Consider the following 13,569-nt stretch of genomic DNA (forward strand, 5'->3'; position numbering starts at 1 on the left):
GTTTACTTTCTTTCTTTCTTTCTTTCTTTCTTTCTTTCTTTCTTTCTTTCTTTCTTCCTTTCTTTTTCTTTCTTTCTTTCCTTTGACATTTCTTCCAGTCTTAATATTCTAAGGGGAGCGTAGAAAATGGTCATTTGATTTGAAAAAGCAGAGGAAAGGTTTTAATACGGGGACCAGCAAATGGGCGGGGCGGGGGGGTCCGAGTAGCCCCCTTGGTAGTGGTGGGGAAGTTCCAGGGAGGTATCTAACCCCTTCTTCCTCTGAGGCATCTCCTAGCATAACTCCTGTCCATTAAAAGCCTTCTTCCTCTGAGGCATCTCCTAGCATAACTCCTGTCCATTAAAAGCCCAGAAGTTTCAGCATTTCACACAACAAAGAATTATTCTGGGTTCGTTTTTTCTTTCGGAGGCGGGCCAAGAGCTCGCAGTCCATTTGCAGAGACGAGATGATGGACACCAGTTGAGTCCAACCGGCGTCGAGCCCGTCCAGGCTCCGTAGAGAAGCAAGCTCGAGGCCCGCCCGGGTCACCTACGGCCGCACCAGCCCTTTTTTAATGCGCTCAACCCTGGGAGCGCCAAAGCCTAACCACTGTTGGGGGGGGGGGGGGGGGAAGGTTCAAAGACACACTCAGAGAAAATGATCTGCATCCATAAAGGGGTGCTCCTTCCCGCCCGATCTGCCCTGCGTTGCACCTCCTCTGTTTCCCTTACGTGCAGCACTCTTGCGAATTCCCGGCGGGGTTACGGCGGTCCCTCTGCACAGGTTTCCCTCGTCGCAACTCCCGCCTCAGCCGAGGGCTCTCCCGCGCCTGCCGGGAGAGCGCAGGCAGCTGCGCACCTCGCGCCCGCCTGCCTCTGCCCCGGCCCCGCTTTCACTTTCTGTTCCGGGGTAGGCGAGGCAGGCGGCAGCGGCGCCAGGGTGAGTCGGCTCGGTTGCGGACCACCAGGTACAGCGCGCCCGTCCCCAGGACACCCCTCGGGGAGCGGGCTGCGGGGCTACAGAAGAGCAACCTCCGCGCGCCCGCCGGGGAGGCCCGAGGGCGCGGGGCGGAGGGCAGCGAGGCGCGTGGGAACGCGGGGCCGGGGGTTGTTGCGGGGCCCGGGCCCGAGTCCGCGGGGAGGGCGGCGGGCTCCGCGGCCTGCGGGTCCCGCTCGGGTCCTTCTGGGCCAGGAGAAGGCAGGGGGCGCAGGGCCGGTACTCCTACTCCGCGCGCTCTCGGCCCCCCTCTTCCTGGAAGGCGGGAGCCTCGTCGGTGCTCCGCCTCGCGGCTGGGTTCCTGCCAAACTCCAAGTCCACCCGGCTCCCAAGTAGGGCCAAGTGGAGGGGAGGGGCGGGGTGGACGCGGGTTTGGCCCAGAGGGGTCCCCTGGGGATAGTTACCGGAGAAAAGAACGTGGCTTTGGGTTAACTGCTGGGTTGGGTGTGTTGAAGGATCAGAGTGCATAAATGTCAAGAACAGTTTTTTCCCTGCTTGTCTTGTACTGGCTCCCAGCCACTGTCTTCCCTTCACTCTGGCTCTAGCCGAGTTGTATTCAGATAAAGCTGTCCTGTTTGAGCAAATTAAAGTTGCCTGTCTGGGTGCCTCACTCGCCAGGTGGGCCTGCACGTTAATTTCACGGAAGGAGAAGAAAAGACACTTCCTTAGCGTTTTCTGGAAGGTTCTTTGTGTAGGCCAGGTTCAGAAGGAAATGCTCAGTTTTCTGGTGAATGCCCAGAGAATTTGCTCTCAACTCAGGGTGTGGTCAACAATCAAAAACAAGAACAAAAACGTTAAAAAAAAAAAAAAATGGCCAGTGTTGTTTCTTTTCCCAAAGATTTGGAATTGTACGGATACACAGCACATTTTCAGGTGGGCCTAAACAGAAAAATTTTAATTGGTTAAAAAAAAAATTCAAGTTAATTCAGCATTTTTATTGTTACCAGCAGTGACCAACTGTTATCAATGCTTGTTAATTTAATTGTTCAGGACATTTTGGAAGAAAGTCCCATTGCCTCTTGATGATAGATTTCACATTGAGTGGTGTTCAATAAAGGGAAGGGTGTAGTCACCCAGGATCAGTTGTCCCTGACTTCTTTGTGAGTGGGAAAAGTCCTGATCAGCAAAGGGAACCTAAATAAGGTTTCTTTCTTTTCTCTTTTCTTTTCTTTTCTTTTCTTGTCTTGTCTTGTCTTGTCTTGTCTTTTCCTTTTCTTTTCTTTTCTTTTCTTTTCTTCCCTCTAAATAAGGTTTCTAAAGGTTTCTAAAGTTCCTGGCAGTGAAGTAATGTTAGATACTCTCTTACTGTTGCACTTTCATCTACAGCATTGGCTGTTGACACATGCTTTATTTAGTAAGATCAGATGCCAAAGGAAGATACTTTTTAAAATTTTAAAGAAATGCAGTAAAGTACAGGAAAGTCCTTGAAAACTTTTATCTCTGGGCTCTAAACCTGTGTGTTCATCTACCTGCTTGATATTTTCTCTTGGATGTCTCCGAGACATCACAAATTAAACATTAAAAAGTGAACCCTTCATTCCCTCTCCTCCTTTGAAAACTGTTGCACCTCTGGTCTTCTCCATCTCAGTAAATGGCATATATGACTAACCAGATGTTCATTATAGAAACCTGGCACCATTCTGATGTGTTCTTTATGTCACCCCCCACTTCTGGTTCACCCCAAGTGTAGATGTTGAGTACATCCATCTCTCTGTCTCTCCCCTCCCTTCTGTCACTCCTTCCCCTTTTTCTGGTGACACCACTAGAGTACAAGCCACTAGCTTATTTTATTGAGACTACTTTCTTTTCTTTTTTTAAAGTTTATTTATTTTGAGAGAGGGAGCCCAATCCAGGGGAGGAACAAAGAGAGAGAGAGAGAGAGAGAGAGAGAGAGAGAATGAATCCCACGCAGGTTCTGCACTGTCAGTGCAGAGCCCCATGTGGGACTTGAACTCACAAACCTTGGGATCATGACCTGAGCTGAAATCAAGAGCTGGAACCTTAACTGACTGAGCCACCCAGCCACCCCTGTTGAGACTACTAACTGGTTCCTTGGCCTTTACTCATGCTCCTTTCTTGTTCCACACAGCTTTTAAAAATGTGAACTGGATCCTAAGACCGTCTAGCTCAAAACCCAGTGGCTTCTTATCGTACTTAGGATAGGATCCCAAATCTTTAACATGTCTACAGTCCACATGGTGGTCTGGTCCCATGTGGCCCTTTTCAGGTTCACTAGCCTTTATAACCAGCACTCTCTACTGTCTGAGAGCCTACAAATATGCTTGCTGTTTCCTCTCTGGAAAACTCTCCTTCTCCCTCTTTTCTTAGCTAGTTTGAATTTGTCCTTGAAATCTCAGCTAAAATATCCTCAGAGAGCCCCAGTATAAATCGGTCTGCCCTGTTATTCTCTTTTTCATATGTGTGGGTTTTTCCTACATAGCCCTAATCATGGGGAAAAATTCCTCCCATCCCAGTTCCATAAGCTCTTTGAGGAAGAGGATGCATGCTATCTTACATTGCCAGTGTCCAGCAAAATCCTTGGCATATAATAAGCCCTCAATAAATATTTGTCAAATGAACGATTGAAAATATTTTAACACAGTCTAGGGGAGCCAGGGTGGTTCAGTGGGTTAAGTGTCCGACTTCAGCTCAGGTCATGATCTTACAGTTGGTGAGTTCAAGCCCCACATTGGGTTCTGTGCTGATAGCTCAGAGCCTGGAGCCTGTTTTGGAGTCTGTTTGTCTGTCTCTCTCTGCCCCTCCCCTGCTTGTGCTTTCTCTCTCTCTCAAAAATAAATAAACATTAAAAAAAAAAGAAGATATTTTAACTCAGTCTTTACAACAATGCTATGAGCGAGGTATTATCTCAGCTTACACACAGACAAAACAAAACTGGGATTAAATAACCTGTCCAAGGTCATACAGTAAGTATGTGGCAGAGGAGGAACTCAAAGTCAGGTTTTCTTTTTCTTTACTGTAAGTGTAATATATATCATTATCTTACTGTAAGTGTAATATATATTATCTGACAGTAAGCATTATATATTATTGATATAGCAACAGTTAGAGATATGTCCATCTGTATTCTCACATTTATGCTGTCTACATTACATGTTCCATTTAGGTTTCCTGGCATTACATCCCCCTTTGAGACACAGCCATAGTCTCTTTGACCCCCTCCCCTCATCGACTCAACCTTGCAAAGCCTTTGATACGAGGTCTCCCTGCCAATTCCTTCAGCAGCCTGTAGACCTTGCTGTCAGCTCAGAACCAGTTGGAAATTTTAGATTTCCTCCTGGACTTTTAGAGACCACTTGGGGACTTTTGTAGTCCTCCCGTGCCCAAACCTGACACCTTCAATGCACTCTCTACCATCTTGGGGTACAGGTAACATCCACAAATCTACTGCCATCAGAAATTCAAAATGGAAGCATCACACAAATTCCCTTTATTTCTGCTCTCCCAACTTCAAAAGGAATCCATCATTTTGCCCCTGCGCTGGAATTCTGCCTGAGGAAGTAGAAGTGGGCACTCTTTACCGCTTTGGTGTTAAACTTTACTCTTCTCGGGGCGCCTGGGTGGCGCAGTCGGTTAAGCGTCCGACTTCAGCCAGGTCACGATCTCGCGGTCCGTGAGTTCGAGCCCCGCGTCGGGCTCTGGGCTGATGGCTCAGAGCCTGGAGCCTGTTTCCGATTCTGTGTCTCCCTCTCTCTCTGCCCCTCCCCCGTTCATGCTCTGTCTCTCTCTGTCCCAAAAATAAATAAACGTTGAAAAAAAAAAAACTTTACTCTTCTCCTTCAAATTGCTTCACTTCTCAATGGCTGGAAGCATCCTGTAGCTGGCTCCTACATGCACACACACACACACACACAAAACAAGAAACACGTGAACAAACAAACAAAAAAACCTGTTCTTAGAATGGGCGTGAACCTTTGATTCTGTCTTCTCTTGTGCCTCTGTGAGTGATTGTCTCTGCTGTGTTGGTACCCTTTCTGTGGGGAAGGCAGATTTAGGCACCTTTAAATGTGTGTTTGGGAGGGGAGCAGGATGGACGATGAGGGCCTGGGGACAGTGCATCAGTTATTACCTTGAAGTTATATCCCTCTGTGTGGGGTTCAAGGGGTGAGACCAGGGTTTGCCAAGGATTATCTAGGAGGTTCTCAACTTGGCTCTCCAGGAGAATCTCTAGATGAAGGTTTTTAAAAATTCTGGTGCCCTGACCTCATCACCATAGATTTCAGTTTAATTATTCTAGACAGGGATCCAGGCACCCGTCATTTTAAAAGCCTCCTAGGTGATGTTAATATGCAGCCGGAGTTGAGAACCGCTGATACAGAAGTAGAATCCCATGTACCACATTGTAGCATTACTACTTTTCTTATGTGATCTGTATATTCAGGAGCCAGAGGAGTTTGGGGGAATTAGGATCACTTACCTGGACTCATCTGGCAGGGATCCTTTCCTGGAAAACACCCATTAGACAGGCGTCTCTGTCTAAGAGAAATATGCTCAGTTTTCAGGCATGCTTGCCTACTCTCTTAAAATTCACATTCCTTTTGTGTCCTATGACCTTTAAAATAAAGTACAAAATACAGTCTGCAGAATGACTCCCAGCGTGCTTTGAGCGTCATTTGGAGTCACTTCCCTCCTTGCCTTGTGCATAATCATGCATGCAGTTCTCCTAGGGTTTCTTCTGTCCACATTGATTGCCCAGCCAGCCCTCCACTTTCTCCCTTTGTGCTTTAACTCCCGCCCTGGTTTCCTCTTCCTTCAGTGCCTTTAATGCCCTCCCTTCATTTTCAAATCCAACCCTTCCTTCCAAACCATGCTCCAATGCTGGTCTTGCAGGAAGGAATCCCAGAGTCACTGTGCAGCCAAAGTCACTCTCTCCCTTCTCCCCCAGCACTGTCTTTTATTATTATTCCTAAAATGCTCCACACTTTCTCTGTTGCATTTCATTGTGTGTGAATGTTTCCTGCCTTTCCAGATTTTGAAGTCCTTGATTGTGGGATTTGTGTTGTGTATTATTTTATCCCACACAGTACTCAGCACATGGCCTTGTATGTAGCAGGCATTCAACATATATTTGTTAAATAATTGCAAGAGAGAATCCTGGGGATTGCTATGTTTATCACAGACTATTGGTGTGAACTCTTTAAGTAATTCCTGGCTAAATTAATATTAGATTAACTTTTGGTACGACAATTTGACAAAGATGCCGGCCGCTGTTATTGAAGGTTACTGTTAGGGATACTTGCCTCCCCACAGTCCTGGCCACTCAGCATCTGTGTCTCCCCCCTTTGCTTCCTCTATGTTAGTAATTCTCTACTTTGTAAGCATGGTGGGGAGCCAGACCTGTCCCTTCCTGCAGAAGCTGTGAAATCCAGATTTTTGCTTTTTCCGCCTCCCTGACGGGCGGGCAGGGTGGATACCTGACCTCAGCTGAAAGAAGTATTGCCAAATTGCAGGGGCAGCAGAGACCTCACATTGGCAGTGGCTGCAGCAGTGGCCAGCGTCTGATCCCTAGGCAGAAGGGTGGCTTCCTCCAGTGTGGGTCCAGTGTGGGTGGGAGTGGTCACCTGGCCGGTTTCTCTGATACGGTTCTGGTGTCCATCTTTGCCTGTTTTATATATTTATTTAAACATTTTTTTAAACATTGTTTCATTTTTGAGAGAGAGACAGTGTGAGTGGGGAAGCGGCAGAGAGGAGACAGAATCTGAAGCAGGCTCCAGACTTCGAACTGTCAGCACAGAGCCTGATGCAGGGCTTGAACCCACTGACCACGAGATCATGACCTGAGATGAAGTCAGATGCTCAACCGACTGAGCCACCCAGGCGCCCCAATCTTTGCTGTTTTATGGGGCTGGTTTCCCAAATATCCTGACAACTCTGTGACACATTTGATGAACTACTTAGTGAGCTTGTTCTTCAACCAAGAACCCTGAATGATAGAGTTCATGTAAATTTGTAAAGCTAAATGATACTTTTTAAATAGATATTAAGATTGGTGCTAACCATAAACTTCTTTCTTCTATGAATCAGTAACATAAGGAAGGTAATTTTACTTTTGGGGAAAAGACCTAAACCTTTTGAAAGTTTGTATCTGTATTTGTTAATCCTGGGTAGATAAAATGTGAAATTACGCAATCTTGATAATATTTTAGTGACTCAATTTTTTTTTCCTTGGGGTGGGGGGCCTTTTATACATTTGTGCCACTAGGTAGTGTGAGCAAGAAGATGATATCTCTGTCCGTCAGATGGCCACTTGGAACCATGCTGCTTCTACTGTCCTCACTGTTGATTCTCTTAACTGTGTCAACTCCTTCCTGGTGTCAGAGCAGTGACACCTCGTCTCCAAAAGCTAGTAATGGGTCACCATTCCCTTGGGATAAAATTCGACTTCCTGAGCACATCAGCCCGGTTCATTATGATCTCATGATCCATGCAAATCTCACCACTCTGACTTTCGAGGGAACCACTCAAATAGAAATCACAGCCAGCCAGCCTACCACTACCATCATCCTGCATAGTCACCACCTGCAAATATCTAAGGCCACCCTCAGGAAGAGAGTTGGAGAGAGACTGACTGCAGAACCGTTGAGAGTCCTGGAATACCCGCTTCATGAGCAAATCGCACTTCTGGCTCCCGAGCCTCTGGTTGTTGGGCTCCTGTACACAGTTGTCATTGACTATGCTGGCACCCTTTCTGAGCATTTAAATGGATTTTATAAAAGCACCTACAGAACCAAAGAAGGGGAAGTAAGGTACCTTTTTTCTATTTTTTTAAAAACTTCAAGTGCTGTCCCCATACTAAATTTATGATTTCATATGGATTATCTCTTAAAACTCCCTTGATCATTGAATGCTTTTCCTTGTTTTGATTTTGCATTTCATTTATACAGCTAAACATGGCCAGTAGATTCTTTTTTGTGTTTTTGGATGTCACGTTTCATTCTGTTTTAACCAGTTTTCTTTCCTTCAGCTCTGTCAAAGTACCTGTTTGTTTATTTAGTTAGATTTCTGGCATATAATAAATGTTTTTAATTCTCTCGGTCTATGTATTAGTTTTCTTCAGCTGCTGTAACAATGTATCATAAACTGAGTGCCTTAACACAACAAAAATTTATTCTCTCACAGTTCTGGAGGCCAGAAATTCAAAATCCAGGGCTACACTCTCTACATCTCTGAGAAGAATCCTTCCCTCCATCTCTCTAGTCTGTGGTGGCCCTCCTTTGTTGGCATTTCTTGGCTTGCAGCTACATCAGTCTGGACTTGGCCTCTGCTGTCACATAGCCATTCCCCCAGCTTCCCTCTTCTTGTAAGGACACTGGTCTTATTAGGGCCCAACCTGATGGCCTCATCTTAATTTGATTACATCTGCAAAGATCCTATTTCCAAATGAAATCACATTCACAGATACTAGGGATTAAGACTTCAACATATTTTTGGAGGATGTAATTCATCCCATACAGCCTATAAGAAAAGTTTTTTTCTCAGTTAAAACTCTTTTTAGAGATTCTCACCTGCCTTTCTATTGTTCTGTTTTTAAGAAGGTATAATCTATTTTGGGAGATTTTATGCTGAATTTTAAAATCAAATTTTATTTGCTAGTAGATTATAGTCACTTATTCTTCTGATTCCATATTATTCTTTTGAGGTTAAAAAAAGGTCAGATGCTACCAAAAAGAATGTTTTGAAAAGTCAGTTTTATCCCTATTATGGCCCCTTAGTGATAACCACTACTTTTATTTTGGGGATCATCCTTCTAGACTTCTTTTTGGATATGGTTATACATTATGTAAGTGGAGCTATGTTATATTTTCTGTTGTATAAGGAATTTTATTTTAATATGTTGAGGAGATGTTTCATATGAATGACTATTCCTATACATCATTTTAATGACTTTATTAAAATGTATGTTTTGCATCGATTTAACTAATCCACCATGATGGATGTTTCCACCTTTTCAGCAATAGCAGTATCTTTGAAAATCATTTCCTTGGAATAAATGCCTATAAACAAAATTGCTAAGTTAAAGGGTCTACAGTCTTTTGATATTCCTTGCCACAATCCTCATCCCTAACCAATAATGTATCTGGGCAATCCTTTTAGAACCAAAAAGCCAACAGGTATGTCTCTTTAATTTACATTTCATTGGTTATTGAGGAAGCTGGGCAGTTTTTGATATGTTTATTGACTATTTATAGGCCCTTTCTCAGTGAATTGCCTGTTTATGACCTGCCTGCTATTCCACATGGTTGTTGCCTATACCCTTACTCATTTTTAAGTGTTCATTTTTCTGTCAAGGCTATTAACCCTTTGTCAGATAACTTGCAATTAATTTTCCCAGATTTTTACTTGTCTTTTTACTTAGTTCATGATAACTTTTGTTGAAACATTTGTTTTAGTAGTGAAATCAATAATTGTGTGGTATCTTTAGGAATTAAAAACCAAACATACATCTATTTTGGAGTCCCTGGTGCTTTATATTATATTTTTATTTCACTTGCCATAATTTTAGAGTACTTGCATCAACACAGTTTGAACCTACTGCAGCCAGAATGGCCTTTCCCTGCTTTGATGAACCTTCCTTCAAAGCAAATTTTTCAGTCAAGATCAGAAGGGAGCCAAGGCACCTGTCCATCTCCAATATGCCGCTGGTGAGTCTGAACTCCCGTATATCTACTCACAGGAAACGTCTATTGATAGGCTATGCCTTGCATTTCCCCAGTGACAGTTATTAACATTCAGGCCACCTGTGTTATTTGGTTTATTGCATGACTTTTCTTATTTCATTCCCAAGCTATCCTTTTGTTTCAAGTAACAATTTATTTGTAGCCGAAGAAGAAACTGTCCCTAAAACTAGGAAGATTTCAACACAAGTCTCATTCCAGGTCATTGATATTGACAGGAGGGAAACTGTGTAAGGAATCAGGGCAGGTTTAAACGAGAGTGCCCTTCCCAAAGTGCTTTTGCCTTCATTTTGTCTTATGATCTTTTGAAAGGATTTTAAAGGGAACACTTTGTCAAATAAGGCCATATTTCTAGTATATAGTTATTTTCTATAATTTCTATGTATGATAAACTAATACTAGCTATATAATTTGTAACTATATGCATAAAATTGGGCTGACAGAAAAAAAAAGTAATCTTTTTGGAATATCATGGTATAAAAGGTAAGTAGTGATAGATAGCTCAGTTCCCTTTAAGGAAACCATTATCCTTCAATACCAAAGCAAATATGGACAGTGTTCCATCTGATTTTCAAAAGTGGTGAGAAAATGGCCGTGCCAAATGAATAAGGTACTCAGTAAGTGCCCCTAACTCTAAGCTGATTGTGGCAGCTCAGAAAAACTCATCTGCAGGGCTATCATTCTGCAACTGGTGCACATCAGCTCCTAAAGCACACGCAGGCTTTGTTCAGAGAGCTCACTGTGGATGACACTCAGGTGGAACTGACTTGGCCCAGAGTCTTCAAGGGTATACCAGCTCCTTCCTGTGCTGACCAAGGAGGCAAAATATTAGCACATAGGGACTCTGAGAGCCACAGCCAGCATCTAGGACAGTACCTTGCAACTCTAAAAACTCTGTAGAGCCCCTCCCTCACTGAATACCATAAAAATCCCTTCCTCAAACAAGATTCTGACAGCCCCCCTCAGAGGGCTGTGCTCTGTTCTGTGAAGAGCACTCTTCTGCAAATTTCTGCCAGCTAAGAACTTCTGTCTACTCCACCCACATTTGTATATGAAAACACAGGAAACAATTGTGGTGTTTTTCTGATATAAATTTGAGATAGAGAACATGGTGGTTCCAATTAACATTCCATCCCTGGGATGGGAATGTGTTCTCTAATTACAGAATCACAGCTTTAAGAGAATAAAGCACAGAGATAAGATGGAATCAAGGAGAATACTGATGACCAAAAAAGATTGGTGGAGAAACTTGTAGGTTTTCAGGAGGTAGGCTAGGAGCTCCAAAGGCTTCACAAGGATGGTGGAGCTAAATCCATAGGTATCTAAGACCTCTAGGAGAGGAAAATCTCTAATGTAATCTTGCCTCTTGGACAGGAAAGCCCTCCCATTGGCAGAAATCTTACAGGATCAGCCTGAACTCAGGCTGCGGACCTGGAGTTTGGGGGAAGGACAATGGGGTCTCAAAGGATCATTTCAGTGGCTGGAAAAGCAAATAGACCATTGGAATATTGAATTGTTTGGGCAGTGGGCAAGATTTAATCACATTTAAAGGTTAATTAATTAACTTTAATTAATTATTAAAATTTCCTCTGCAATTTCCTAGTAAATAGCACAACTTCAGGAATGAGAATTTTGACTAGGGCAGAAGGCATTTAAAAAGAAGAGGTAATTTGGAGTTTTTTCCAGAGTAAACCTGTGTCGACTGTCAGAGTCAGGACTTAAGTGAGCAAAGAGTGGCCATCACACACACATAACTGGTGGTTGGTTGGTATTAAAAAGAAGCACAAGGGCACTGAAATAGAGGTAGAAATAAGATATCAGGAAAAATGCATGTGCTAACATGGAATTTCCCAGGCTGGTTCTCCTCTTGTTCTTGTTCTCCAAACTCACACCCCAGTGCTGTGTGTTGCCTGAGGTATTACACTTCCCTTTTTGGAAGCAGACCTCTTAGACTATACCGCCATCACCCCCACCCCACTGCAAGGCTTCTCCCTGATTGCACTTAAAGCTGATTCCAATGAAGCAAATCAGAGTTTGGAGGAAGCTTTGCCATGTCAGGCCCAAGCATGGGTTACTTTCAGTTTTTTAGGAAAATAGAGGCTCTATTTAAGCTGTACATGGTTACATGTTTTCCCACAGGAAAAAAAAATTAGACATTGTATTTCTAGATAATTCTCAAACCTGTATTTATGGTCAGGTGGACTACCTCTTAGTGAAACCACCAATCTCAGGTTTGCTTTGTCCCATTCATATTATTAATCTTCATGTACCAGATATGAGTTAGTTTGCAACCATCTGGGGTATTGAAAAGAAATTTAGTGATGATAGTTGCACAACTGTAAATATAATAAAAAAACACTGAACTATATACTTCAAAATGGTGAATTTTATGATATGTGAATTATATCCCATTTAAAAAAATTGAGTAGAATGGTCTTTATATCTAAATTATAGTCAGGTATTAGAAAGACAAATTTTAAAATAATTATATAAATATTGTGTTATGTACTTTCAATATTATATCTGGTGGTAAGGAGATTTCTGTTTATAAACTGTTTTCAATGCATTGGATAATTGGATTATATGCTGATTTTATTCTGATTTTAGGTTAAATCTGTGACTATTGCTGAAGGACTCATAGAAGACCATTTTGATGTCACTGTGAAGATGAGCACCTACCTGGTGGCTTTCATTATTTCAGATTTTAAGTCTGTTAGCAAGATGACCAAGAGTGGAATCAAGGTGAACCTGTGATTGTCACATAGGGTGGCCAGCTTGTCCTGATCTGACACTGTCCTGGTTTTAAAACTAGAAGCCCCACATTTTGGGCACATTCCTGAGTCTTGGCCCAACCAGGAAGGTTGGCATCCTATTGTTACAGATGCTCGTATTTATAATGAAGTTCTAACACAAAAGCATGCAGAGAGGCTTGGCCTGGCCTAGATCATAGTCCTGGCTCCACCTTTAGCAGGCATTCTGACCTTGACTCTGCTCCCTTTGGAACTTAGTTTATATTTCTTTAAAATGTGTAAGTTGGACCAGATCCTGCAGTGTTTTCTGAGGTTGCCTCTGGCTGTCACTTACTGCAGTTTAGAAGTAAATGTCACTGACTACCTGAGCAGAGGATTTCTGGCCTTCAGTAGGAAGTAAAATAGAGCAGTCTGCTTGGAGTATTAAATGACTCTGGGGAGAGCATTTATGCCAGCTAATACTGGAATACTGGAGAAAAGATCTTGTTTCAAGGAGTACTTGCCCATTTTCTGGGTACCATTGCATAAGGAGCAACCTATTCAACTATATGTTGTTGGGCTCTGAATGCAAATAAGTTTTTTTTTTTTTGTTTTTTTTGTTTTTTTTTTTTTTTTTTTTTTGAGAAGAGGAGCTTTAATTTGAAGATGCCTAATTTATTTATGCTGGTTTTCTCTGAGGCCTGAGTAGATAGGACTTCTGGGTTGGTGAAAGTGTGAAGATTTCAGCGAGAGTGGCTTGCCTGGAGATGGTATGGAAACTTTGTGCCTTTTCCGTACCTTGCCCTGCACATCTCTTTCTCAGTTACATCCTTTTATAATAAGTAAAATATTCCTCTGAGTTTTGTGAGCTGCCCTAGCAAATTAATCGAACCTAAGGGGGAGGTCTTTGCAACCTCTAGTCTGTAGCCTGTGGGTCAGAAGCACAGATGGTAACCTGGACTTGTGAATATCATCTGAAGTGGGGGTGGGGACAGTTTTGTAAGACTGAACCTTTATGTTGTGGAATCTGGTGTATCTCTGGGTAGTGTCAGAATCGAGTTGGAACTGTGGGACACTCAGGTGGTGTTGGAGAACTGCTTGGAGGTGTGGGCATAACACCCCCCAACACACACACACACACACACACACACACACACACACACACACACACA

At 43.1% G+C, this 13,569-nt stretch overlaps 1 protein-coding gene across 4 annotated transcripts in view; it reads left to right on the forward strand.

Moving 5' to 3' along the window:
* The first annotated feature begins 647 nt into the window (after positions 1 to 647).
* ERAP1 (endoplasmic reticulum aminopeptidase 1) overlaps positions 648 to 13,569 on the forward strand; it is a 47,610-nt gene continuing 34,688 nt past the window's right edge. Inside the window, exons 1-4 of one of the 4 annotated variants that reach the window (XM_040447944.1) lie at positions 648 to 946; positions 7,196 to 7,739; positions 9,497 to 9,635; positions 12,276 to 12,410. In XM_040447944.1, the coding sequence (XP_040303878.1) occupies positions 7,213 to 7,739; positions 9,497 to 9,635; positions 12,276 to 12,410 (801 nt within the window). In that variant the 5' untranslated portion in view covers positions 648 to 946; positions 7,196 to 7,212. The remainder of the gene's footprint in view (positions 947 to 7,195; positions 7,740 to 9,496; positions 9,636 to 12,275; positions 12,411 to 13,569) is intronic. The other 3 variants (XM_040447950.1, XM_040447947.1, XM_040447949.1) reach the window with 3 other exon arrangements.

The sequence above is a fragment of the Herpailurus yagouaroundi genome, unplaced genomic scaffold (genome assembly GCF_014898765.1).
Source record: "Herpailurus yagouaroundi ecotype Mexico unplaced genomic scaffold, PumYag 29, whole genome shotgun sequence".
Lineage (NCBI taxonomy): Eukaryota > Metazoa > Chordata > Mammalia > Carnivora > Felidae > Herpailurus > Herpailurus yagouaroundi.